Genomic DNA, 22,498 nt, shown 5'->3' on the forward strand with positions numbered 1-22,498 from the left:
CGCCCTTGCCGCAGGAATGGCATTGACCTGCCAGTACTGTAGCAAATCCTTCAACAAGGGCGAGCATTTGCGGAGGCATGAGCGTGGACACACGGGCCATCGGCCCTTTACGTGTGCGCACTGCAAGCGAGGCTTCAGCCGACAGGATTCTTTGCTTCGGCATCAGAAAGTCCACGACCAGAAGCCAAACAAGGCTTCTTCCAGCAAGGCGGTATGTCGGCGACGGCGCAACGATTTGCATAATCATCTGCTGATGGGGTGATCACAGAGCTATTCTCCAACTGCAATCCGCGCACCGAGCGACATATCAACTCCCTTCAACGATGCCGCGAGTGGGGCAAACGTTCAGCTCTCCACGAGTCTGACCAACGATATCTTTACGTCTCCAAATGCTGGAGGAAGTCAGATTAGCGGGTAAGCCAGGGATGCATTGAAGATTGCTGCAAACTCGCTGATCACGCGGTCTCGCGATAAAGGACGGGCGATGCCTTTCAATATGGCGGCACGATGGGGTTTCAGGATGCCAATGCACTCTCTGACATGGACTTCAGCCTCATGTGGCCGGACTCTGAAGATCTCTTCCAAAGTATCTTCTCCACGGACTTCAGCAACTCCTGGCAGGTGCCTCCAGGAACGTTGCCGCTGCCTTCGGGGACGCTGTCATTGCCACCAGCCCCTCAGACACAAATCGCAAGACCACCTCGTCTCCACCCGCTTCCTGCTGACGGTAGTGGCACGTCAACTCCCCGCCGAGACGCCCGTCCGAACGAGAGCCAAGTACCGTCCGGCGACAACCAGATCCGGGCCGGGGACAATCAAGGAGCGGTCGATGGCGTGAGCCAGATGGTAGCAGACTACTCTTCGAGTCTGACCGCTGCAGTGGACTCCAAGTCGATCACGTCCGTCTTCCTCGACGAAAGCTTGCACATGTTCTTCGATCGCTTTATTCCAATCTTTCCCATCATGCATCGACCAACGTTTGTCTATCGGGATTGCTCACATGCTTTGTTGCTTAATGCTATTGCACTTGGCTCTCTGTACCTCGGGCCTGCGGACAGCATCGCAAAGGGGGAATCACTGTGGCGTCTGGCCCATACTGCCGTTGCAACATCCTGGCAGACACTCATCACCCACCGGGGACCCTACGACGCGTGTTCCGGGGTTCAGCTTGTACTAGCATCCCTTTTGAGCGTCGTCTATGGTGCGCTTTCAAAGAACTCGGACATTCGACGTGCGAGCTTGGCTTTGCACGCTTCCGCTTTCTTTTGGGCAAGACAGTGCGGTATATTCAACTGCGAGCCTTACAGCTTGGCTGATTTGCCTGCAATGTCGGCTCCTCGCGCAGATAAAATGCATCAATGGAGAACATGGGCGGCGAGGGAGATTCAGCAGAGAGCTTTGCTGTCGCACTTTGTGTTGGACGGTATCATTGCTCACATGCAAGGCAATTCTACGTCAGTTCGGCACACGTCGAACACGTTGAAGCTTTCCAACTGCGAGCGTGCCTTCCAAGACACCACCGTTGATGCGTGGCTTGAACGGATGCATACGGCGCGGCAGGATCAGAATTCTTTCCGGGATATCTACCGGGGGCTGTTCATACGACCCGAGAACCTGTGGGAGATTTCTCAAGGATGCTCAAATTTTTCCCTCCGCGTGTTGCTGGAGGGGCTACAGTCCATGATTGCTGATAGCGATGACCTTGATGGCGGTGAGTTGATTGGTGATAAAGAGCCGAGATATGTTCTAATTGTTGTCCAGCCATCATCAATCCTCCGAACCGATCACAGATTGGACACGCTCTGTCGTGGATCTACGAGAAGATTTCAACATGTGGTGACATGGCGGAGGTGGAGAGGCTGGAAGTGTTGATGAGATGGCATGCCGTCTGTCTGGAGGCCGTGACGAAGACGCCACAGCTCTGCAATTACATCTGCAAGCGCTGGAATACCCAACAAGCTCTCTGGCCGAATCCCAATTTTCGTGACAACGAGTACGACCTTCCGAAGCTGGTGAGCAGCCCGGACGGTCGCAAGGCGTTGCTACACGCGGTAGCAATACAGCAAATCGTCGAGCAACTCCCAAGAGGGCGTGCTCACGCCGTGCATATGCCAAGCTCTTTGTTCGCCGCCGCGACGATTTATGGCATTTTTTCCTTTGCGGGGCAGACTAGTGTACGGACTCCGAGCGCTGTGGAATGGAAGGATGTGGTCCTTGCTGCCGAAGATTTGCAGAGTGTTCACCACGAGACTGCGGACTTTATCCAAAACAATCGGTTCCCCTCGGGTCTGTCTTCGGCGACGGCAAAGAACGTCTTTTACGAGCTGAACTCGGTGCAGAAGCTTTTTCGCACGCTGGAGACGCAATGGGGCGTGGCTACGGATATGGAAAAGGTCATATCGCAGTGGATTGCAGTCTGCCATGCATGAGGCGCGCAATCAGGACCGTCGGCCAGCCCGATGGACATCTTTGTGGGGACGTTGCATAACCGCCACTCGCTATCCCTTACGCCGAAGGTTACTGTCTACACATCGAGGGAAGGCGAGGCGGGCAGAGTAAGCCGTCTGTTGTGTCCTATATCTATGAAGCAACAAAAGCCGACGATATGGTCTAGATGTGAACGATGGGTCGCTGCCCCACAGCTTCGAGACTGTCCCATGTTGACCTGCATGGTGCCGTTGACATTGGAGTACGTGTCTCTCCACGGTGATGGTCTGACCACGCGGGCATTGCGCTGCCGACGAACCGTACCCGCCTGTCCAATCGGCTTGCTGCTCACTCGCTGAACGTCTGATGCAAGCCAGAATCTAGGCCTTCGCAGAGTCGAGCAGTCTCGGCACATTCTCAATCAAATGCTCTACCACCGCATCTGGCCCTCTTTGCACTTGCAGGCCTTGCGGCAAGGCATACGTAACAATGCTCGGGTTGGCATCTCTCGCCAGGGACTGAATCTGTTCTGCTTCTTCCGGCGTCCACATGGATGCACAGAACTGAGTCGTAAGTCAGCTTCACTGTGGGAAGTCCTGGAAAAGACTGGTCTCTCACCAGTACATTGGGCTGGATTCTGGACACTGTTTCGTGGACCTCGTCGATCTCTGTTGGCGGATCGTTAGTTAAGCACTACGAAAATGCTCGTATCTCATACAACGAGGCTTACGAGAGCAATTGGCTTCGTGAATGACTTGATATCGATCGCTGAGCCCTTCAATCATCTTCCCCACGAGTCGTTTTGCCCTCTCCGGAGCTGTGTTGACGGTGACGAGTTTGTATGGGCCTTTGGGTGATGTTGCAGCTGCCATGTTGGACTTTTCGTGTTTGCATCAATGTGGTGCAAGTAGAGTCGGTGAGAAATTTATAAATGGCATGTAGGCCATGCTAAGACAGTGTCCCGCGTGTTGAAAGGCTTGAAAGTGGGAGGCGCGAGCCTCGGTGGTGGGCGTGGGGACGAGTGAGGTGGAGACCGCCGCCGGCAGTTGTCGTCGGCCGTGGAACACATACATCTCTCATCAGTGATTTATATGCCATTCCACACCTGGCATCCGCATCGCCTAGCATTTGCCCATCTGTCGTCAGAAAATCGTACAACATGCCTACAGCAAACGGTGTGAACGGTGGTGTCGCCGAGGAGTATCGACAATATCTTCCCGACCTGAACACTCCGCGCTTCCAGGTTGGCAAGACTCAGACTCCATACGAATATGTCGAGGCATTTCAAAAGACCAAGTTTCCTCCATGGATTTACAACCTCACAGAGACCTGGAAAGGCCTGCTGGAAGAGCCTTTGGTGGGCGTGACAAGCCAAGGTAGTCCTGCGCCACTGCAACTGCATCTCGATACTTGCTGACGACTTGCGCAGGAAAGATTGAGCGTGGATTGTTTGAATTAGAAGATGGCGGAGTGGAGATGGACCAGATCGTGCAGGCGGTGAATAATGTGTTGAGTAAGGCCACTGCTGAGGAGAGATCGAAGCTCCAATATTCGGTCAATGCTCGAGAATGGAGAGCATGGTCGAATCCGGAGGTGAGTGAATGACAGGCAAGCCTCAACACTGCAAATCTAACACGGTAGTATCGCAGTTTCTACTTCGTCCCTTTGGACTACGGCTTGAGGAAATCCCGGAGGAATTGGCCCTTTCCATCCTCGCCGTTGTCGAAGCCACCTTTTCTACCGAAGGGTATCAAAAGGCCCTGGGTGCAATGCGGGTCAATCATTTTCTGGGCGAACTCTGCGAGCTGACGAGCATCATGAACAAATACTCCTACAACTTCCTTCTTTTCGGCACCCCGTCAACCACCGAGGCCTGGGGCTGGTCGCTCTACGGTCACCACCTGTGTCTCAACGTCTTTCTCAAAGGCACGCACATCTCCATCTCTCCCACCTTTACCGGCGCTGAGCCCAACATCATCGACGACGGGCCGTTCGCAAACACTCAGATCCTGCATTACGAGGGTGAACTCGGCCTTCAATTGATGCAAAGCTTGTCTCCCGACCTCCAGCAAAAAGCGCAGACATTCAAGTTGCTTCGGGATCCCGGCATGTTACAGAGTGGAGATCTCCGGGTCGACCGTTGGAATCAAGACGATCAGCGACATGTCTGTGGTGCTTTCAGAGACAACCGAGTCGTGCCGTACGAGGGTGTCAACGTCGCCAGTTCTTTCAACGAGGAGCAGAAGCAGCTCCTTCTCAAAGCAGTGGAGCAGTTCGTCCTCTATTTACCCTCCAAGGCGAGGCAAGTCCGGCTGGAGAAGGTCCGTCAACATTTTGCGGCGACATATTTCAGCTGGATTGGGGAATATGGCAACCACGATGCATACTACTTCCGCATCCAGAGCCCGGTGATCATCTGCGAATTCGATCATCATTCCGGAGTCTTCTTGACCAACACCCAGCCGGCCAAATTCCACACGCACACGATTGTGAGGACGCCGAATGGAGGAGATTATGGAAATGCGCTTAGAGGTGAAGCCGAGAGGGTTCCGTAGCGTTGGAAGAGTGTACAATGTTGACAGGAAATGAATCACGAGTCTGCCAAGTCAAGATGCGCCTCTGATTGGCTCCCACAAATCCACGCCCACCAAACTAGGAAGTTCCGTCGACGCATTATGAGTGATGTTGCATTCATCTTGGGCCAGGCGAATTCCATGTTCTGCAACTTATAAAGTCCTGTGCTCTTTTAATGTACCTCCACTGAAATCGTCACAAATCACGGTCCCCAAGACACCCGCAAACTGGAGGCCTCTACGACTCTTACAAGCTCTGCCTTGGACAGCAAGATGGACTACCCAATGCCAATTGGCGTCCACGCCGTTCCTGAACATCTACTGGACCTCCGATCTGATGATGAGATAGATCGTGATCTGATGAACCCTCCACCGGTGCGAGATGAGAAAAACGTCTGGTTCTTCTGGCACTCCGGCTTCGCAAATATGCATCCATACACGCAGAGAAATATCCGCGCGTGGCACCGGCGATTCTCTCGACGAGGGTGGGTGGTCCGAGTGATGGATCGTGCGACTTCGTCTCCCCTCAACATTGCCAAATTCCTCGATGTGGCAGACCCACGCACTTTCCCGCAATCTTTCATTGACGGCACGATCGGCGGCGACTACGCTCCACAACACACTTCTGACCTTGTCCGGTTTCCACTCCTCCTCAAATACGGCGGAGTATACGCAGACGTGGGTATGATCCAAATTGGCGACCTCGACCGGCTGTGGAACGAGACCGTGGGAAATCCGGCCTCAACATACGAGGTCCTGTCGTATGCCATGGGTGGACCGGAGACACGCGGCTTGGCCAACTACTTTCTCGCCTCGCGTCGAGACAATGCATTTTTCACACGCTGCCACAAGCTGCTGCTTGCGTTGTGGGCGGCGGACGGAGGCAAAGCGGATACGGACGGAATGCACAGCAGCCCGCTCTTGAAAGGTGTCCCTCTGCTGGGAGCAAACGACAATATGAGTTTCGAGGAGAATGGCAAGTTCTATGGTCCAGAGGAGGTGGCCAAGCTTCTCAGCGATTACATCACTCAAGGACAAGTCATCACAATGGTGATGGGCTTGGTTGACGAAGAGGATGGCTGGAATGGACCGGAGTATGTGGTGAAGCACATCTACCACATCCAGTTCATGGTGGGGTCTCAGTACATCAACCACTTCACCAACTGGGACGGGAACCGGGCGTTCGAGCTGATGTCATTGCCGTTGCCCAAGGCTGGCGAGACGGAAAATGACGATCAAGCCAAAGCCCGAGAGATCGTCGAGGCGTGTCTCAGTCAGAGCTTCGGGTTCAAGCTGGCGCATGGGTTGATTTTGAGAGTCATCGGGCACACACTGGGGTCGTTGTGGCGGAAACATACCGGCTCCGATGATGTGCCTGGGACGTATGCCCATTGGCTGCGACATGGAACGAAGTATTGGAATCAGGACGACATTCCCCCTCCTTTGGAACTGGAAGTGTTGCCGCCTTTTAAAGTGGGACGCTTGTTGGAAGCATGATGCAAGTTTGCGGAGAAAGAATACAGATAGACATTTGAAAGAGTGATGTATCAACAGATGTATGCGCGCGCACGGAGAATTGCCGCCAAAAATAACCCGATGGTCGGAGGTTTAAGAAGGTTTGGGCTAGCGCGCCTTCCATTCGTTCCTGCATCCCGGTCGCTTTCGTCACGTCTCGTAAAGTTAAAAGCTGCATGGGGAAGGAGGCGGAGGCAGCGCAGCACAACGGTCGTAGGCGGCCGGAGCGCTTCACACCCGTACTGCATCGCGACCTCTTGGCCGCCGGCCTCCCTCTGCTACCTTGCCACCCCTTCAACATGGCATGACCTGCTTCGGTCCAGGCATCCCGTCGAATCTCCCGGCTGAGGGTCGCTCGGCGTCATTGGCGACAAGGCGCACAACGTGGGGTGATCCCCATGGCGCCCCTAATGGACAGCAACCGGAGACCGGTCAGGTCTATCCCCTCGCCCACCCTCACCAATCCAGACATGCTCCTCCCCGACCAACCCCCCAGCTTCCCCCTCCTTCCATCCTCGCCGCGACCTGTGCGCAGAGACAGACCGCCGAGTCCGGGTTACCTGCGGCATCAGCCAAAGGCTCCTGTCCCAAGTGATCTACGAGATCAGACGAACCATGCCTCGAATCGAGAAGATGCCGCTATTGCTACAGCAGGGAAGAGGGAGAAGCGAGGGTTGATGAGTCGCAAGATGATGTTGTTGCGCAGTCGCACTGCCAGCAATGGTTATGGATCACGAGCAGGCCAAGAGGCGACATTTTCACCCAACGCTTTCGTGACGGACATGGGGGACATTGGCCCCGAACAATACCCAGGATCCAAGTGGAGCACCGACGAGAGTGAGGCGGAGAGCGAAGACATGTCGGGCCTGCCACAATTCTTAGCAAAGTACAAGACCAGCGCGCGTGCTTCCCGTGCCGATGACGACCTCGAGGGGAGTACCGCAGTTGGCCTTCATGAGTACCCCGAAAGCACTGTTGCGCCGGTCTCGGATGAGGACGAGGAGGAGCGTCTGCAAAAGGAAAAGGACGAACAAGCATCGGCAATTCTGAGCAAACGAGCCGAGCAAATCCTTGCCAATGCGAAGAAGCGATTAAATGTGAGGGAGCTTGCAATCCGTATACCACTTACAGCTGCTGACGTGTTATAGCTCATGGAGGGAAATCTACGCGGCGCAAGGGATCTCGTTGCCCCTCTGACTGCGGCCAACCTGAAGCGAGCCACATCCGTCGCCTCTTATGTCCCGCCAATCAACAACTTCGGGGGCATCACACGCTATGTCGAAGGCGGCTACCAATACGATCCAACGACCAGAAAGAGATATCGTCGGCTGCACGCCCAAGCGAGCAACCCGGTCCTCGGTCGAGATTATCAGGGCCACTCCCGCGGATTTAGCGAGGCGGACATTCCAGAGCGGACCTCTCCAGCTTTTCACGCTGTCCAGAGCTCCGCATCTGTCACACCCCAGAGAGCCTTAAAAGGCAGCAGAAGCCATGAGTCGCTTGGGAGGTCACGATTTCTCGACAGCAGAACATCCCCCGATCCCGGTCTGGCGCCGTTGATCGAAGACGAGGCTCCGATATCTCCCGTCGAAACTCCACGGAGTAGTGCGAGCAGTCGCGCAGAGCTTCGCAATAACAGATCTTCCTTGACGCCGGAAAATCTACACGAACAGATGAGCAGTCTTCGTGGCAGAATATCCGCCCTGAAGGAACGTGCGAGGGAGGACAGCCTCAAGAGGAAGAGTACGCAGAATATGCGGGAGGTATCGCCATTGAACAACGCCAGTGCGGACGCTCCTGAACTCTTCTGCGCCTCATCTTCTACTTATAACAGTCCAAGCATGGACACCCGAGCCGGACTCTTTTCTGCGAACCAACGAAGTCGGGAGGCTTTACCGCCAGCGAGTCGCATCAACACTGGAAGTCGTAATGCGTTCGCTGAACAGGCCAAGCACCTTCGAAAACCGAGTCATGACAGCGATAAGAGTACGGGCTCTACCGTTCGAGGCGGGGGAAACGCGCTTTCACCGTTGACCCACAGACGTACTCCAAGTGGTACGGCCGTGGTGCAGTCTTCTAAGCATCGCTATTCGCATCATCAATCTCAGCAGGTGCAAGACGCTCAAGGCATACATGGCGAGGAAGAAGAAATTGGTACAGCGCATGATGGTACTTCGGATTATGGGGATGATGAGAAATCGGCGGTCGGAGGCAGTGTCTACGAAGATGCCACAAACGCACAGCCGCCGCTCGTCGTTGCACACGAAGACCGCGAGGATGCATTTGACTACGAGAATTTCTTCCTTCACAGCGCAATGAGCTACTACGCCAGCGATCTCAGGCCGGCATCGAAATACAGCGAAGACTCTGTCGATTCCGGCGAGACTGAACGAGGGCCAACAGCAACCGCTGATATTTTGGACAGCTACCGTGACAGCTACGCCTTTTCCAACTCTGGCAGCGAGCTCGAAATGCCTGAGACGCCGGAGCAGCTCAGACAGATTGAGAGAAACTTACACCGTCGGACAATCTCGGAAGACAGTGCCAGCTCGTTCGCCACCGCCAACGAAGGGCAGGAGAGTTCGGACACTGACGAAATGTCCAGTGCTCGAGTGTCGACTGCAATGGAATGGCCCATGCCGCCTTCTGACCCCAACACTTCTCGCCCGGGCACGGCGGTGCCGATCAAGCCCCGACAGATCGAGATTGCACGTAGCGACAGCTCGTCGGATCGAGCAGACTCTGGTCTTGGGTCGAATGGCAGCCAGGACAGTCTCGCGCGCCCTCAAATCAAGACCCCGATGCATAAATCGAGCTTGTCAAGTAGTGCGGCCATGAGCAGTCCAATGCTCGGTCCGCCATTGTCCCCGGGGGCTGTTTCGAAGGACCCCGCCACGTTGGCAGTGAATGCTCTACTCACGCCCGATGGCCGACGTTTGGGCCTGAGAGACAAGGCTTTGGTCTTCTCCATGGTGGAGAGCCTGAAGACGGTCTGTCGTCAGTTGCAGGAAGGGGAAGAGACCAGTCTTGAAAGCCGCATGTTGAGGCGGCGGCTGGACGATGCCAGACGAGTGTTACTGGGAGGTACAGAGGTGCGGCCTGGGACGAGTTGATGATTTGTCGAAATTTGTGATTTACTTCCCACGGAATACTGTAATATATGTCACTTTCGTCCAACAGCGTCGTCATTCCTAGGCTGAAGCACGGCCTTTCAGATGTAGTCTCTCTCCACAAAGCTCTGGATCATGCCCTCCGGACTCGGCTCGTACTCCTTCAACACAATCTCCTCTCCCTCCAAAAACGTGTTCGCCTGGACGAAAACCTTCCGTGGCTTGGCCTGCCGGATGACCTCTGGTCGCAGTGTGTTGGCATACCAATCATCCACGTTCGTCATCTTGTCGAACAAGGCCGTCAGCGCCTTGACGTCTGCCGTGGATTTATAGATGTGCAGCTTTTGAAGGAAACTGTTGACCGCGGGCCGTCCGTGTGATTCGATCTTGTTGCGGTCAAGGTAGATGGTCAGGTCAGAGGCATCGTCCTTGCTGTAGTTGAGTTTGCAAAATTTCACACCGGCGGAGAGGAAGACCTGAAGGATTGCAAAGCGGGCTTGCATGTGTGGTTGTCAATGAGCTTGGTCAGTATCACTCTCACGGACGGCGATGACAGACAACTCACCCCCACTTCCGCGAGTTGGGATCCCAGAATTGAAGGGCGGAGACGCCGGCTCTTGCCATTTGCAAATAGCACACAAAGAGCACATCCCCGGCCACGCCGTTGATATCCTGAAGTGCTGTTAGGAGTGATCAGCACGGAAGTTGGATGATAGCGTACCTCTGTCCCGTCGCCGATCCCGAAGATCTTGAGGATGCCGTAATCCGGACAGAGCGACATTGCGACACACTCTGCTCGACATTCTTCACACGCACCGGCCATGCCGCCGAACACGCCTCCCCAAGTCTCACCCGGCTTGTAGTACGTCGACACTTTCTTGCCCGTCACTGGGCTGATGGGGGGATTGTCGATGTCGAAATTGTATTTGCCCGGCTCAGTCTCTTGGAGAAGCTTCCCGCAGCCGTGGCCGAGAAGTTCGTGCCTAGAGTGAGGATGTCAGAGGAGGCGAAGGTCAATGTTGAGGAGATGACGGGATGAGAACGTACAGGCCAACTTGAACTTCAAAAGCTTCATCTTTGTACTTGTCGTACACCTCTTGGTCCTCGTCTTTGAGGAAGGGCGTCGGTTCTTTGGCAACGGTGGCGCTGAGGACATTGCCAAGTGAGACATTTTTGAAGCCTTCGGTTTGGCGGACATCGTCATAGTTGGGAATGTTGATGCCAGCAGGAATGCCACTTCCCGCAAACGTGAGCACCTCGAGAGACGTAAAGTCTGGGGCAAAGAACTTGTCCTTTTCGAATTCCTTTGGCCACGGCAGCTTTGGGATCTGCTTGGGTGCGGATGTGACGAGTTGTTCAAATGCCTTGGTGCGCTCCTTGTTGACCATCGCAGCAAAGCCCTCCCACTCACCACGCTCTCCCGAGGGGTCTCGATAGGTTTCGATGAAGCCGATGTTGGTCTCGACCATTGGACCCTTGTCTCTGATCCAATGGCGCTGGGAGTCCTTGTGGGAGTTCATCGAGCCGTCGTGAAAAGCCTTGATGTAGTCGGCCTGCATGGCAGACTCTTCGTCGTTCAGGGCGTACTTTTTGGCCTCTGTGAGATTTTGGGCCTAATATTGTGAGTGTCAGCGGTGATCGAGATGGGAGTTTAGAAAGCCAACGCACGATCTTTGCCATTTCCGCGTGATGGTCTCCATATTTGATTCGCAATTTCTTGTCTTTGAGAGAGCCTTCCAGGGTGAACTCGTCGCCATCGATATCTCGAGTGGTTGGATCCGTAATGGCAGATGCAATCAGGAGCTCAAAGTCGCCAGAGGCCGTCTGTCGAAGACGTGTGTTCTCGGGCATCAACTTCTTCCTCTTGAGGAAATCAGCAATGCTCTCAATCTCGGCCTGCGTGATGTTGGGAGAGTCGGGATAGTAGGTGGTAACGTGGCCCTTGTCGGGGAAGCCCAGGTGCATTCGCGAGGAAGTGGATTCGTAAAGCTCATCTTTGAACTCGGAATATAGCTTCTCTGCTTCTGGAGAGGCTTTGGCCAGCTTCTCAAACTCCTCCGCTGGGATGCGAGGGATGAATTTGGAGTCGCCGAAGGATTTGAAGTTGCCAGTGTTGCCGAGAAATTGTGCGGCATAGCTCAAGAAATGGCGCATGTCCTCCTCCGACACGCCAGATTGAGACGCAAGATGCTTCCAATTTCCTGCGGAGGAGTATTAGTGGGCTACATGTCAATCGACGAGCAAGGCGCCTACCATTGCAAGCCTTGTGCAGGGCGAGGATGAAGTCGTAAATCGGCTCGCTCTCCGGACTGACTTGACGGAGATTGATCCTCGTTCCGGCAAATGAGGCGCGACTGATGTAGTGGGCGTACTTTTTCTCCTTGCTGTTCAGCGCCTCGAAATGAGGTTTGATGGCGAGCTGGGCAACAGTGGGAGGGTCGTCAGCAAGGTATTGCTTCCGACTGGCGGTGTCGACTTTGTCATGCATTATGACTGGGGATTATTGGCTGTGATGAGAGAGGACCGATGTAGGCCGAGCTGCTGGAGATGCTGCGAACGGCGTGTTGTACGAAGACTGGCAGTGCGCAAAGTGGGTTGTTAGGGTTAAAAGCTCCAGCGGAGGAGAGCTTGGAGTGTCGTGCAAGCCCGCCCGTTGAACAGCCGGCTGTCCTTCGTCTTCGTTTACGAATCGACTGCAAGTCTACTTGTTCGTCTTGGGCATGCTGGAAGTGGATATGAACACCGTCGCCTGGTCGACGCTGATCAACTCATGGGCAGAAGGTCTGGATGTTCTCGGCTGTACAACTCTACGAAATGGTTGTGGAGTGCTACACCGCCGGAGGCCTTGATCCACACACCGAGACGTCTGGCCGTTCCGGCGTGGCACAGTTCCGTGCCTCAAGCATGGTTCAACTCAACTCCATCCAGTAGAATGATGCCATGCACCAATTCACGCCCACTCTTACCATCTCATCCATACCTTTCGCTGGTCGCGTGCCAACCTCATTCACTTCCCGCCTCGGCAACGGACGAAAGATTCTCCGAAACTCTAAATATGGTATGCTCAACTGAACAACATATCGCCGCGCTGCTTCATCTCAACTAGCTCACGGAGCGGAGGACACCGGGACAAGACTGCGCAAATTTGCAGGATAAATAGAAGATAAGTGGCGCCTTTCCTTCATTTCCTCATCTCACCATCTGCTTCCCATTCCCAACACATCACTCACCTTTCTCGCGGCAACGAGGTCACTCTGCCGCCTTCAACCGTCGCCATTTTCTCCAATCTGCTGAACTCGTGAGTGTTTGCCCCAGAGTTGCTGCCACCCCCGCATCTCCACTTGGGCGGACCAACGTACTAATCCCGCGGCTCAGGCTGCATCACCCGTACGCCGGACGCCGCTGCTCCTCCACCGGCTGGGTTCACGACTCTCCCTACGTCAAATAGACTTAACTTCACAACCAGACGATCAATCTTACCAGCCATGGCACCTCACGCAAACGATTCCGAAGGCAACGCCTCTGGAATCCAGATGAATGGAACTGCCACTTCCGCGCCTGCCGACTTCAAGGTCCTGTCCCCCAATGTTCACTACACGGACGACACGGTCACCAGCAAGTACACGTATCGTACCACGGATGTGGAGCTTCTGGGGGGGAACATGGTCGCCACGCCCAAGGAAACCGTATACGACTTCAAGACCGACCGCACCGTGGGCAAAGTCGGCTTGATGTTGGTGGGATGGGGTGGCAACAATGGCAGCACCGTGACCGCCGGGATCTTGGCCAATCGGAACAAGATGACCTGGGAAACTCGAGAGGGTCCCCGTGAGGCCAACTACTATGGTTCCGTCGTCATGTCCTCCACCGTCAAGCTTGGTACCAATGCGAAGACTGGAGGAGACGTCAATGTCCCGCTCCACAGCCTCGTCCCCATGGTCCATCCCAATGACCTCGCAATTGGCGGCTGGGATATTAACGACATGGATATTGCATCCGCCATGGACCGCGCTCAAGTTTTGGAGCCCACGCTGAAGATGATGGTCAGGAAGCAGACCTCTGCCATGAAGCCGCTTCCCAGCATCTACTACCCCGATTTCATTGCAGCCAACCAGGGCGATCGCGCAAACAACCTCATTCCCGGCCAGCAGGCTTGCATGGAGCATGTCGAGCACATTCGCAAGGACATTCGCGATTTCAAAGCCGCCCAGGGGCTCGACAAGGTCATTGTTCTGTGGACCGCCAACACCGAGCGTTTCAGCGACCTTATTGCCGGAGTCAACGACACTGCCGAGAACCTCATGGCTTCCATTGCTGCAGGACACAGCGAGGTCTCACCTTCTACCATCTTCGCTGTGGCCTCCATCCTCGAGAACGTCCCGTTCATCAACGGTTCGCCGCAGAACACATTTGTGCCGGGCTGCATCCAGCTCGCCGAACAACGCGGTGCATTCATCGGAGGTGACGACTTCAAGTCGGGCCAGACGAAGATGAAGTCTGCTCTTGTCGACTTCCTGGTCAATGCCGGCATCAAGTTGACCTCCATTGCGAGCTACAACCATCTCGGCAACAACGACGGAAAGAACCTCTCCAGCCACAAGCAGTTCCGCTCCAAGGAGATCAGTAAGACCAACGTTGTGGACGACATGGTTGCTGCCAACCACATCCTGTACAAGGAGGGCGAGCACCCCGATCATACCGTGGTGATCAAGTACATGCCGGCTGTCGGTGACAACAAGCGCGCTCTGGATGAGTACTACGGAGAGATTTTCATGGGTGGGCACCAAACCATTTCCATCTTCAACGTTTGCGAGGACTCCCTGCTGGCATCCCCCCTCATCATCGACTTGGCCATCATCGCCGAGTTGATGACTCGCATCCAGTGGCGCAAGCATGGTGAGGAGGAGTGGAAGCAGTTCCACAGTGTGTTGAGCGTGCTCAGCTTCATGCTCAAGGCTCCTTTGGTGCCGACCGGTACGCCTGTGGTGAATGCCCTTGCGAAGCAACGTGCTGCCTTGGTCAACATTCTCCGTGCGTGCGTCGGTCTTGACCCCGAGAACGACATGACTTTGGAACACAAACTGTTCTGAGCGAGAACTTTTGGCTTTGTTGATAGATGGTCTATTTTTGCAGTAGATACTCCCGCTCGATTAATACCTTGCATACACCTACCAGTCCACTTACCGGCCAAATATTCCACAATCGATTTCGCAACCATCCCGCCCAATCTTCGTGCTGGCTCTCCCGGAAACGCGATGGATCGACTCGCACCTTGTCGTATACCGACGGCAGATACGTGGCATGATATTTCGCGCGGATATCGTCGTACCACTTGCGATCATAGATCCTCCAAAACTCGTTCTCGGTGTAGTAGGTTTGTGCATACAGCCATTTGATACCTCCCAGTTTACGTACCTCGTCCTCCAACCGGCGATTCGTCTGGAAGAACTCGCTGGGCTTTGACGGGCCTGGACCCCAGACACCAATGTTGACGAAAGAACCTTGTTCATCACGCCGATCAATGTCGGGGCGCATGGAGATCGCATCGCCTTGCCTCATTGGACATATCCACAACGGCCAGAGTCCTAGATCGGCATTGACGTAGTCTACAAACTGCTCTGCTGTCTTCCGCGGTAGCAGCAAGTCCTGAATGATGTACTTGGAGGCGTGGCCGGAGGCGTGCAAGGCATGATACATGACACGCGTGTGCATGAAGTAGTCTAGAGCCCAGCGAGTGATTCGATTAAAGGGGGTGATGAAGTACTGAAAGGCATATTTTCCGGTCCAGAATGCTCCGCGATCGTATCGGAAGAGATAGTCTTGGATGGGCACCATTTCTTTCGTCGGCTTTCCGGTCTTTCGCATTAGCCGATCGGCATGGATATAGAACCAAGGGTCTTGCGCTCGACTGAAGCGCTGGAGACGAAGGTCATTGGGGATGCGGTCGGCTAGAATTCCCGTGACAATCACACCACGGTCCATGCTGAGCAGGATACCGTCGACGAAGTCGTTGGAAGGATCTTTGGTTGCCTGATCCATCAAGTCAAGAGCTTCGGCTACACTCTCGGCAGGACGATAGGTCAGTTCCACGTACGGTTTCGCAGTGATTAGCTGGATCTCGAACATGGTGGCAACACCCAGAGTTCCCAAACTCCCTGCCGCTGCGGAGAAGAGATCGGGTTTGTGCGTGGGAGACGCAACGACGACTTCGCCGGTTGGCAAGACAAACTCGATCCAATTGACGGTGTGGTCGAAGAAGCCGTACTTGTAACAACTGCTCTCCCCCGCAGTGCCTGCAAATGCCCCTCCTACGGTGATTCCTGGAAACTCCGGGACGACAGGTGGTAACAGGCCGTGCTCCAGCACGCCCGCAACTAACTCGTCCATGGCGACATTGGGCTCGACGAGACAAGTTTTCTTTGCTTTGTCGACATGCAGGATATGGTTGAGGCGTGATGTATCCACGATCTTTTTCCGGTCAATCGTCCGATGTTGAGTGCTGTTCGTCGAGCCATGGTAGAGTCTGAAGGGCGTTTGGGCCTGGGAGAATTGCCGGACTTGCGAAGAGATTACCGCGACTGCAGCATTATGATGGTCCATGCGAGAGGTTAACAATATATATACAGGGAAGATATGTTGCGAAGTATATGTATAGAAGACGTAACAAATCCGGTGAGATCCGAGTGAAGGCAAGCAGGTGTTGAAGGGTCTGTGCGGTACCAAATGTGGGCCGCGGAGTTTGGGCGACGAGTCTCATGCGTGGTGATGGTATGTATGAGCTACAGCAGTGTTGGTCTTTGTGCCGGCGTGCAGTTGCAATCAAGCGCGCTTGGAATGAGCCTTGTTGGCTGTCTCGTCTTGCATCGATGCCTACCTACATAAAATCATCCTCCCAGTTGGCATCCCGATCCTGATTGCTCGACTCCTGCATATTGTCATCATTGTGCAGGTCATCGTACATGTGCGCCTTCTGCCACTTGATCTCCATCCGTTCCTGCGCCACTTTGGCGTCTTCCTTCTTCTACTCGGGGATAGATCAGTACACGCTCTCCGCACTTCCATGGACCAACATACCTGAATCTGCGCAGCCATCCTCTCCTTCTTCCGCTCCTCTCGCTCTTTGTCCGCCTTTTCCGCGCGCAGGTCGGGGAACTTCTCCACCCTTGTCTTATTCAGGCGGTTGACAATGCCATTCTCCCGCTGCTCCACGTGCACCTTCTTCACCAGCTTGTTGTCCTTGAAACCCACCTGGCCCGTCGCCATGTCGCCCGTCTTTTTCAGATTGCTCCATGGCGTGTAGATGACGGTGACGTTGTCCTTTTTGTTTCCCTCGATGCTGTTGGCCTTTGTGAGTTGCGCGCAGTCGGTGAGGAGGTCCTTGGGGATGGCGGTCCAGGGGGCGTTGGCGGGATCGGGGAGACGGAGGTAGACGTGGGCGGAAGAGAGGTTGTCGACGTGGAACCAGACGTCTTCCGGCCAGCCGTGGGCTATGAGATCCTCATCTCTAGACACGTCAGTTGGAGGGGGATTTGGAGAGGATGTACGAGCTTCTCACTCTCCACCTTGTCTTTGCCAACGTAGATGAAGGCCGGCGGGTCGACGATGTTACTTTGGAAGTAGTACACCATCTCGATCTCCAGATTGGGCGTGTTACATTGCGGGAAGAGATGAAATGGTGGAGGATTATTGTCTTGTCATCGTTTTGGCCTTGAAATGCAAGCTCCCGCCGCCCCACACCTTGGCCAAATATAAAACTGGCACGCCGCGGCTGAAATTGAAGGCTGCCGCGACGGATGTGTTCACTCCAACTCTCGACACGTCCTTCACATGGCATTGGGCGTGTACTGGGCGACGCTCAGTCTCTGTCTCTTCCTGGTTGTGTTGATGCTGGACAGAATGGGCTTCTTTTCACGCAAGAACCATCTGGAGGTGGATGGCCGGGTAGGTGAAGCGCGAATCGTGTGCTGGTAGGGGAACTAACCCTCCACCAGACCGTCCTCATCACCGGCGGCTCACAAGGCATGGGACGTGCACTTGGCAAGCTGCTGGCTCGGAAAGGTGCGAATGTGATTATCGTGGCGAGGAATGAGGCCAAGCTCGCGGAGGCTTTGCATTACATCTCGGTTCGCAGCATTCCCATTCACGTCCATTCACAGAGAGCACCCTCTGATCTGTCCTAGTCCTCGGCCAAGGATCCTCAGAAACAGCGCTTCCACACAATCAGCGCAGATTTGACCAAGTCCGACGAGAACATCCGTATCATCAACGAAGCGACCAAATGGAACAATGGCCACCCTCCGGACATCGTATGGGCCAACGCCGGAAGCTCTTATCCGCATCTCTTCATCGACACCGACATCGATACCCTGCGGTCACAGATGGATACTAATTACTGGACCGCTGCGTATCTTGCCCACGCTACACTGCGGGCCTGGCTGAAACCGACTGCCTCCAAATCCACGCGGCCGGATGACAAACCCCGCCACTTCATCATGACCTCCAGCCTCGGTGCATTGGTCGGTCTTGCCGGGTACGGTACTTATGCACCTGCAAAGGCCGCCATGCGTTCGCTGGCGGACAACCTCCGCTCCGAGCTCCACCTGTACAACGGGCATCGCCGCACGAATCCCACGTCAGGACCGCCAGCAGATGTCAAGATTCACTGCGTGCTTCCCGGCTCAATCACCTCGCCGGGATATGAGGAAGAGAACAAAGTGAAGCATCCAGTCACGAAGATTTTGGAGGAAGGCGACACGAAGCAGACGGAAGATGAGGTGGCTGCTGCGGCCGTGAAGGGGCTGGAGCATGGCGAGTTTCTGGTGACTACGACGCTGCTGGGCCGGGCAATGAAAGCCAGCATGATGGGAAGCAGCCCTCGGAGTCATTGGCTCGTTGACACACTGATTGCCGGGGTCATCAATTGGGCCTGGCTCTTCATCGGACCCGACTTGGACAAGAAGGTATCGCAGTACGGGGAGAAGAACCCGGTGCAGCTGCCGAGTTGAGGCAGAGTGCTGGAGCTTGCGTCTGATGACATTCTAGACCCGGCTGAATAACGCCATTTCGCCTCGTCTCTCTAACATCGCGAAATGCTGAATAAAGTCGCAGTCATCAATCACCAATGCGGAAGCAGGCCGTTGCCCATCCGGTGTAGGCTGTTGCTTATCTCATGCCGGCGTAATCGCATCGACCAATCGTAACAGCTCGAATGCGAAAGCGTCGACAGGGTCCGCCAGCCCAGCCTTGCTTACACTGCTTTGCGACGTCTTTCAACACTTCTTGTGCTTTCATTTCGCCTGCTTGCTATTCCATAGCGCAGCCGGAACGGAGCGGTATTATCCATTTGAGGTGAAGTGACGCCCTTTGCCGAGAGACCATCATTACTCATGTCTTATGCAAGAATCAACGCCATGCAGTCAGCGCCATGGCGCGAGACCATACATAACATGACATTTAGGGCTGAACCCTGCATTGATTTGTTGAAGTCGCTCTGTTCAGCCAGCCGGTCAGCAAAGTTCCATCTCAGACACCACTCGCTCAGTCTTCTCAAATGGCGGGCGGTCGTGAAAGCGTCGACGGAATCGGCAATACAATCAGGCCAGACAATGATGAGCAGGCACCTCGTCCGATGGTTGGAGGAAGCGAAAAGGTCCCTGCCATGGCGGCAGACTCCATCACTTTTCCTCCTCCACCGCTGACGAGTGTGGACGACTGCAAGCCATCGGCCATCCGCCGCATGATCAATATGCTGCCATTTCGCCAGCAAGAGCGCAGGCCCTGGCGTGCATCATTGATCTTTTTGGGCCCGTTGTCTGGCCTTTTCGGCATCTTACTGGCAATGGCTTCACTCGTCGCATCCCTCGGCGTGTTGGCGGGATCCAATGGCCAGCCAGTCGAGTCATGGCCCGCACCACCCTCCACGTACCTGGCCATCCTCACCGCCGTGGGTAACCTCTCGATCAGATACGCCGCATTTCAAGGAGTCATCATTGCTTGGTGGAGCTCCGCGCTGAGGGGAAGCACACTGTCGAAACTACATCAGGACTGGCGCTCGGGAACATCTTTTCGAGGCAAGGCTCTCCCACCCTCAGTCCGTGTCGAAGCTCAGACTAACATCCCAATGCGCAGGTTCAATAACCGCCGGGCGGTCTACAACCTTACTCGGACTCGCATGCATCTTCTCCACACTAGTCGTCACGGATGGTCCGCTTCTGCAGCGTGCGTCCACTGTGAGCACGATTCAAGACAGTGGAGTGGTAATACTGGATGTATCGATGGCACCCGAGATTCCCCACGGATTCACCGGCATATGGAACACGGCGACTGAACTGGGGCTTCCCCTCAACAACACCGCAAGTCAGCCGTTGTACGTGTTCAATGAAACGTATCCGACTCCGGACGGACCAGCGTTGAACGATATCTGGACGGGAAATCTGCCGCGCACTACCAACCCCATCATCCAGTGGTGGAACATGGCCGACCTTCCAGGAGTGATTTCTGGCTGTCCTGGCGTCTGCAAGACCACAATCAAAGCACCCGCCCTATTCGTGACGTCTTGCACGGCATACGAAGCAAAGGTCGATCCAAAGTTCGATTGGGAGATTGCTGCCACCGCCAACGACCATTCCGTGCCGTTGGAGACGTTGGGATTCTTCATCGCCCCAGGTTTGCTGCTACAGGACACTGAGTCCATTGTCCTCGTCACTGGCAACACCACTTTCGATGAAGATTGCACCGGAACGCTTGCCTATAGGACTTGTAAGCTGGAGTCCGCAATCGGGGCGTACGATATCACGATACAGGACGACCAGATAGTCATGTCGACCATCTCAGCGCCATCTCTCGTGGCTCTGGCAAACAACACGGGCGTCAATCACACGTACGACAACTATTGGAGCGGTCATTTCTCAACACTGGGTGGAATACAGGATTACGTGGCAATCAAGTGGCAGTCTTATGTGGCCTACACCCCCTCAACGGACAATGGAGTCGTTATTGCTCTTGAGGACAACACAGAGGGGCCTCTTTTGCAGCAGCAGTTCTATGCACCAGACGCGCGACTACAATGCCCGTCGTACGTCGATCCGCACGATTTTATGATGAACGAGATTAACAAGTTGATGTTTTATGTTGGCGCCGCGGCGGCGCAGGAAGATCAGGAGTATTTGGAGGCAAATCTGGATCCTGGCTTGTCCGCGCAGAGTACTGTGCCTGGACGACTTGCTGGCACGGTCACTGTGTTTCATACGGATTACTGGTTCTTTTTGGGCGCGGCAATCGTGGAGGTGGTGTGCATTGCTTTGGTGCTGCCCACGTATCGGGGCTGGTGGAGGATTGGGAGACCGACGTCGTTCTCCCCGCTCGAGATTGCAAAGGTACGCGATTTCTGTCCGCTTTAAATGACCATCCTGACATGGCCTCAGGCTTTCAGATCCCCGATCATGGCTGATGCCAATTCCAACTCGAATGGCAATGATCTGGCTGCCGTGCTGGGCGAGCGCCCGATTCGGTATGGGGTGCTGGAAGACGGTGGGCGTACAGAACTTGCGTTTGGATCGCCGGATGACGTGAATCGACCGCGGAGGGGCATGGTTTTTGATCAGTGAAGGGAATATTTTGAATGCGGCGATGATAGACTCGGGAGGGTTCGTCTTATAAACAGACGTGCAGTTCCAGCTTGCCTGAATGGGGAAGGAATTGGCTGATGATTTGCGTACCCGCTTCAACGCTTGCAAGCGACCGCCACCTGCAACCTGTGCTGACTGGTCATCGGCTCTTGCCCAGATCCACTGATCGTCACACCGGTGGCATGCGTGTGTGGTTGACGAATGACGATCCCGCAACGACGGAGGCACAAAATGGAGTCCTTCCCCCGTGCTTGCATCTTGCAGTTTGCGAGACTTTGACATTTCCTGCACAATGGCTATCACCGAGAAAGGCGAAGCTGTAGTTACCCATGACTTGGAGGCTCCGACACCGCCGAATGAGGGGATTGGCGATGCCACACAGCAAGATGAGATTGATATGCACCGGCTGGGCAGAAAGCCTCAGCTCAAGGTAGGCCAGACCGCGTCTTGCGATGGCTGACTGCTGACCAGCGGCAGAGGAATTTCCACGCCATTTCCATCCTCGGTTTGACGAGCATGACCATGATTTCCTGGACCGGTGGATTCACGTACATACCAAGTGTCTCAACGTCTTGCACTACATGCTTATTTTTGCCAGAGCTCTAGCATTTACCTACACCAACGGAGGCCGAGCGGTAATCTCGCAATTCATCTTTGGAGACCCAACAGTGCTGACTCCTAACCAAAATACTAAAATGCACCGTTATAAGGGTGGATTTTCTGCTCACCAAAACATATCTCAGAACGGCTAGGTAACTTATAGACCGGGGTAGGGTGGATTTACGTAGGGTGGATTTTCCAAAAACCCATAAAATTGCGCCAAATCTAAGTATGTTATAGAGCGAATTTTTGTGAGCAAGATTGATATGAAGATGATACCAGACAGAGGCCGTGTTAACCCAGTATATGTGATAGAAGTGCATCCAGCAGGTTTGAAGTTCCACAGTATATAGACGCAGAACCACAGCATACAAAGCAGCCCGTGTAGCCCGAGCGTTTAACGGGCAAGGCGCGGATTCGCAGAGAAGGCAAGGGGTAATATAACAAGGGTTTGCCATTACAGTACAGCCCGCATACGTTAGATTAGGGGGGATGCATATATAGTAGGATATTTGAAGGTGCGAAGAAGACAATTGAGCCATTTTCAACCCATTTCCAACCCGATTTGCACCAACAGAAGCCACACAAGATAGAGGAATCTAGGGGAGGCATTAAGTATTTCCACTATATACCAGAGTGGCAGATC

General features: G+C 54.5%; 12 protein-coding genes across 12 annotated transcripts; 8 read left to right on the forward strand and 4 right to left on the reverse strand.

The window, feature by feature from the left end:
• Nucleotides 1-16: 16 nt before the first annotated feature.
• Nucleotides 17-2,429, forward strand: BDY17DRAFT_321703 (C2H2 type zinc finger domain protein; the record flags this gene model as incomplete). The annotated part of the gene is made up of 4 exons (XM_033736675.1): nucleotides 17-211; nucleotides 269-414; nucleotides 477-1,711; nucleotides 1,762-2,429. 4 exons carry the CDS (start codon nucleotides 17-19, stop codon nucleotides 2,427-2,429), a joined length of 2,244 nt encoding a protein of 747 aa, XP_033593525.1.
• A 378-nt stretch (nucleotides 2,430-2,807) lies between these two features.
• On the reverse strand, nucleotides 2,808-3,299 carry BDY17DRAFT_321704 (uncharacterized protein; the record flags this gene model as incomplete). The annotated part of the gene is made up of 3 exons (XM_033736676.1): nucleotides 2,808-2,990; nucleotides 3,046-3,095; nucleotides 3,158-3,299. 3 exons carry the CDS (start codon nucleotides 3,297-3,299, stop codon nucleotides 2,808-2,810), a joined length of 375 nt encoding a protein of 124 aa, XP_033593526.1.
• Nucleotides 3,300-3,507: 208 nt separating this feature from the next.
• On the forward strand, nucleotides 3,508-5,107 carry BDY17DRAFT_292415 (uncharacterized protein). Its single transcript, XM_033732818.1, has 3 exons — nucleotides 3,508-3,803; nucleotides 3,857-4,020; nucleotides 4,077-5,107. Exons 1-3 carry the CDS (start codon nucleotides 3,587-3,589, stop codon nucleotides 4,980-4,982), a joined length of 1,287 nt encoding a protein of 428 aa, XP_033593527.1. The 5' UTR covers nucleotides 3,508-3,586; the 3' UTR covers nucleotides 4,983-5,107.
• Nucleotides 5,108-5,120: 13 nt separating this feature from the next.
• BDY17DRAFT_292417 (uncharacterized protein) lies at nucleotides 5,121-6,567 on the forward strand. The gene has a single exon (XM_033732819.1). The coding sequence runs from the start codon at nucleotides 5,274-5,276 to the stop codon at nucleotides 6,495-6,497; it is 1,224 nt and encodes a 407-aa protein (XP_033593528.1). The 5' UTR covers nucleotides 5,121-5,273; the 3' UTR covers nucleotides 6,498-6,567.
• A 126-nt stretch (nucleotides 6,568-6,693) lies between these two features.
• BDY17DRAFT_292418 (uncharacterized protein) lies at nucleotides 6,694-9,633 on the forward strand. Its single transcript, XM_033732820.1, has 2 exons — nucleotides 6,694-7,612; nucleotides 7,664-9,633. Exons 1-2 carry the CDS (start codon nucleotides 6,914-6,916, stop codon nucleotides 9,626-9,628), a joined length of 2,664 nt encoding a protein of 887 aa, XP_033593529.1. The 5' UTR covers nucleotides 6,694-6,913; the 3' UTR covers nucleotides 9,629-9,633.
• A 44-nt stretch (nucleotides 9,634-9,677) lies between these two features.
• Nucleotides 9,678-12,254, reverse strand: BDY17DRAFT_89863 (peptidase family M49-domain-containing protein). Its single transcript, XM_033738813.1, has 6 exons — nucleotides 11,879-12,254; nucleotides 11,294-11,826; nucleotides 10,673-11,238; nucleotides 10,347-10,608; nucleotides 10,191-10,297; nucleotides 9,678-10,138 (listed from the first exon to the last, which is right to left on the reverse strand). The coding sequence occupies exons 1-6, from the start codon at nucleotides 12,111-12,113 to the stop codon at nucleotides 9,727-9,729; spliced, it is 2,115 nt and encodes a 704-aa protein (XP_033593530.1). The 5' UTR covers nucleotides 12,114-12,254; the 3' UTR covers nucleotides 9,678-9,726.
• Nucleotides 12,255-12,747: 493 nt separating this feature from the next.
• BDY17DRAFT_292423 (inositol 1-phosphate synthase protein) lies at nucleotides 12,748-14,804 on the forward strand. Its single transcript, XM_033732821.1, has one exon. It carries the CDS (start codon nucleotides 13,111-13,113, stop codon nucleotides 14,713-14,715), a length of 1,605 nt encoding a protein of 534 aa, XP_033593531.1. The 5' UTR covers nucleotides 12,748-13,110; the 3' UTR covers nucleotides 14,716-14,804.
• On the reverse strand, nucleotides 14,747-16,225 carry BDY17DRAFT_321710 (uncharacterized protein; the record flags this gene model as incomplete). Its single annotated transcript, XM_033736677.1, has 1 exon — nucleotides 14,747-16,225. One exon carries the CDS (start codon nucleotides 16,223-16,225, stop codon nucleotides 14,747-14,749), a length of 1,479 nt encoding a protein of 492 aa, XP_033593532.1.
• A 23-nt stretch (nucleotides 16,226-16,248) lies between these two features.
• Nucleotides 16,249-17,325, reverse strand: BDY17DRAFT_292427 (uncharacterized protein). Its single transcript, XM_033732822.1, has 3 exons — nucleotides 17,181-17,325; nucleotides 16,700-17,127; nucleotides 16,249-16,646 (listed from the first exon to the last, which is right to left on the reverse strand). Exons 1-3 carry the CDS (start codon nucleotides 17,251-17,253, stop codon nucleotides 16,500-16,502), a joined length of 648 nt encoding a protein of 215 aa, XP_033593533.1. The 5' UTR covers nucleotides 17,254-17,325; the 3' UTR covers nucleotides 16,249-16,499.
• A 127-nt stretch (nucleotides 17,326-17,452) lies between these two features.
• BDY17DRAFT_246009 (uncharacterized protein) lies at nucleotides 17,453-18,630 on the forward strand (the record flags this gene model as incomplete). Its single annotated transcript, XM_033730682.1, has 3 exons — nucleotides 17,453-17,566; nucleotides 17,617-17,748; nucleotides 17,806-18,630. The coding sequence occupies 3 exons, from the start codon at nucleotides 17,453-17,455 to the stop codon at nucleotides 18,628-18,630; spliced, it is 1,071 nt and encodes a 356-aa protein (XP_033593534.1).
• Nucleotides 18,631-18,903: 273 nt separating this feature from the next.
• BDY17DRAFT_90018 (uncharacterized protein) lies at nucleotides 18,904-21,202 on the forward strand. The gene is made up of 3 exons (XM_033738814.1): nucleotides 18,904-19,695; nucleotides 19,754-21,000; nucleotides 21,057-21,202. Exons 1-3 carry the CDS (start codon nucleotides 19,176-19,178, stop codon nucleotides 21,072-21,074), a joined length of 1,785 nt encoding a protein of 594 aa, XP_033593535.1. The 5' UTR covers nucleotides 18,904-19,175; the 3' UTR covers nucleotides 21,075-21,202.
• A 342-nt stretch (nucleotides 21,203-21,544) lies between these two features.
• On the forward strand, nucleotides 21,545-22,004 carry BDY17DRAFT_308309 (uncharacterized protein; the record flags this gene model as incomplete). The annotated part of the gene is made up of 3 exons (XM_033735197.1): nucleotides 21,545-21,682; nucleotides 21,724-21,800; nucleotides 21,851-22,004. The coding sequence occupies 3 exons, from the start codon at nucleotides 21,545-21,547 to the stop codon at nucleotides 22,002-22,004; spliced, it is 369 nt and encodes a 122-aa protein (XP_033593536.1).
• Nucleotides 22,005-22,498: the final 494 nt, after the last annotated feature.

This window comes from Neohortaea acidophila (genome assembly GCF_010093505.1).
Source record: "Neohortaea acidophila strain CBS 113389 unplaced genomic scaffold BDY17scaffold_2, whole genome shotgun sequence".
Taxonomy (NCBI): Eukaryota; Fungi; Ascomycota; class Dothideomycetes; order Mycosphaerellales; family Teratosphaeriaceae; genus Neohortaea; species Neohortaea acidophila.

What these genes read in the sequence shown, in the direction of transcription:
- BDY17DRAFT_292415 (XM_033732818.1), top strand. Translation starts at nt 3,587, where the DNA reads ATGCCTACAGCAAACGGTGTGAACGGTGGTGTCGCCGAGGAGTATCGA. An exon ending in GGTGGGCGTGACAAGCCAAG is followed by an intron (nt 3,804 to 3,856) that starts GTAGTCCTGCGC and finishes CGACTTGCGCAG; the next exon opens with GAAAGATTGAGCGTGGATTG. An exon ending in GAGCATGGTCGAATCCGGAG is followed by an intron (nt 4,021 to 4,076) that starts GTGAGTGAATGA and finishes GTAGTATCGCAG; the next exon opens with TTTCTACTTCGTCCCTTTGG.
- BDY17DRAFT_292417 (XM_033732819.1), top strand. Translation starts at nt 5,274, where the DNA reads ATGGACTACCCAATGCCAATTGGCGTCCACGCCGTTCCTGAACATCTA.
- BDY17DRAFT_292418 (XM_033732820.1), top strand. Translation starts at nt 6,914, where the DNA reads ATGGCGCCCCTAATGGACAGCAACCGGAGACCGGTCAGGTCTATCCCC. An exon ending in ATGCGAAGAAGCGATTAAAT is followed by an intron (nt 7,613 to 7,663) that starts GTGAGGGAGCTT and finishes GACGTGTTATAG; the next exon opens with CTCATGGAGGGAAATCTACG.
- BDY17DRAFT_89863 (XM_033738813.1), bottom strand. Translation starts at nt 12,113, where the DNA reads ATGCATGACAAAGTCGACACCGCCAGTCGGAAGCAATACCTTGCTGAC. An exon ending in GGATCGGCGACGGGACAGAG is followed by an intron (nt 10,298 to 10,346) that starts GTACGCTATCAT and finishes ACAGCACTTCAG; the next exon opens with GATATCAACGGCGTGGCCGG. An exon ending in CCCAACTCGCGGAAGTGGGG is followed by an intron (nt 10,139 to 10,190) that starts GTGAGTTGTCTG and finishes CCAAGCTCATTG; the next exon opens with ACAACCACACATGCAAGCCC.
- BDY17DRAFT_292423 (XM_033732821.1), top strand. Translation starts at nt 13,111, where the DNA reads ATGGCACCTCACGCAAACGATTCCGAAGGCAACGCCTCTGGAATCCAG.
- BDY17DRAFT_292427 (XM_033732822.1), bottom strand. Translation starts at nt 17,253, where the DNA reads ATGGTGTACTACTTCCAAAGTAACATCGTCGACCCGCCGGCCTTCATC. An exon ending in TGGCAAAGACAAGGTGGAGA is followed by an intron (nt 17,128 to 17,180) that starts GTGAGAAGCTCG and finishes ACGTGTCTAGAG; the next exon opens with ATGAGGATCTCATAGCCCAC. An exon ending in GGATGGCTGCGCAGATTCAG is followed by an intron (nt 16,647 to 16,699) that starts GTATGTTGGTCC and finishes ATCCCCGAGTAG; the next exon opens with AAGAAGGAAGACGCCAAAGT.
- BDY17DRAFT_90018 (XM_033738814.1), top strand. Translation starts at nt 19,176, where the DNA reads ATGGCGGGCGGTCGTGAAAGCGTCGACGGAATCGGCAATACAATCAGG. An exon ending in CTCGGGAACATCTTTTCGAG is followed by an intron (nt 19,696 to 19,753) that starts GCAAGGCTCTCC and finishes CCCAATGCGCAG; the next exon opens with GTTCAATAACCGCCGGGCGG.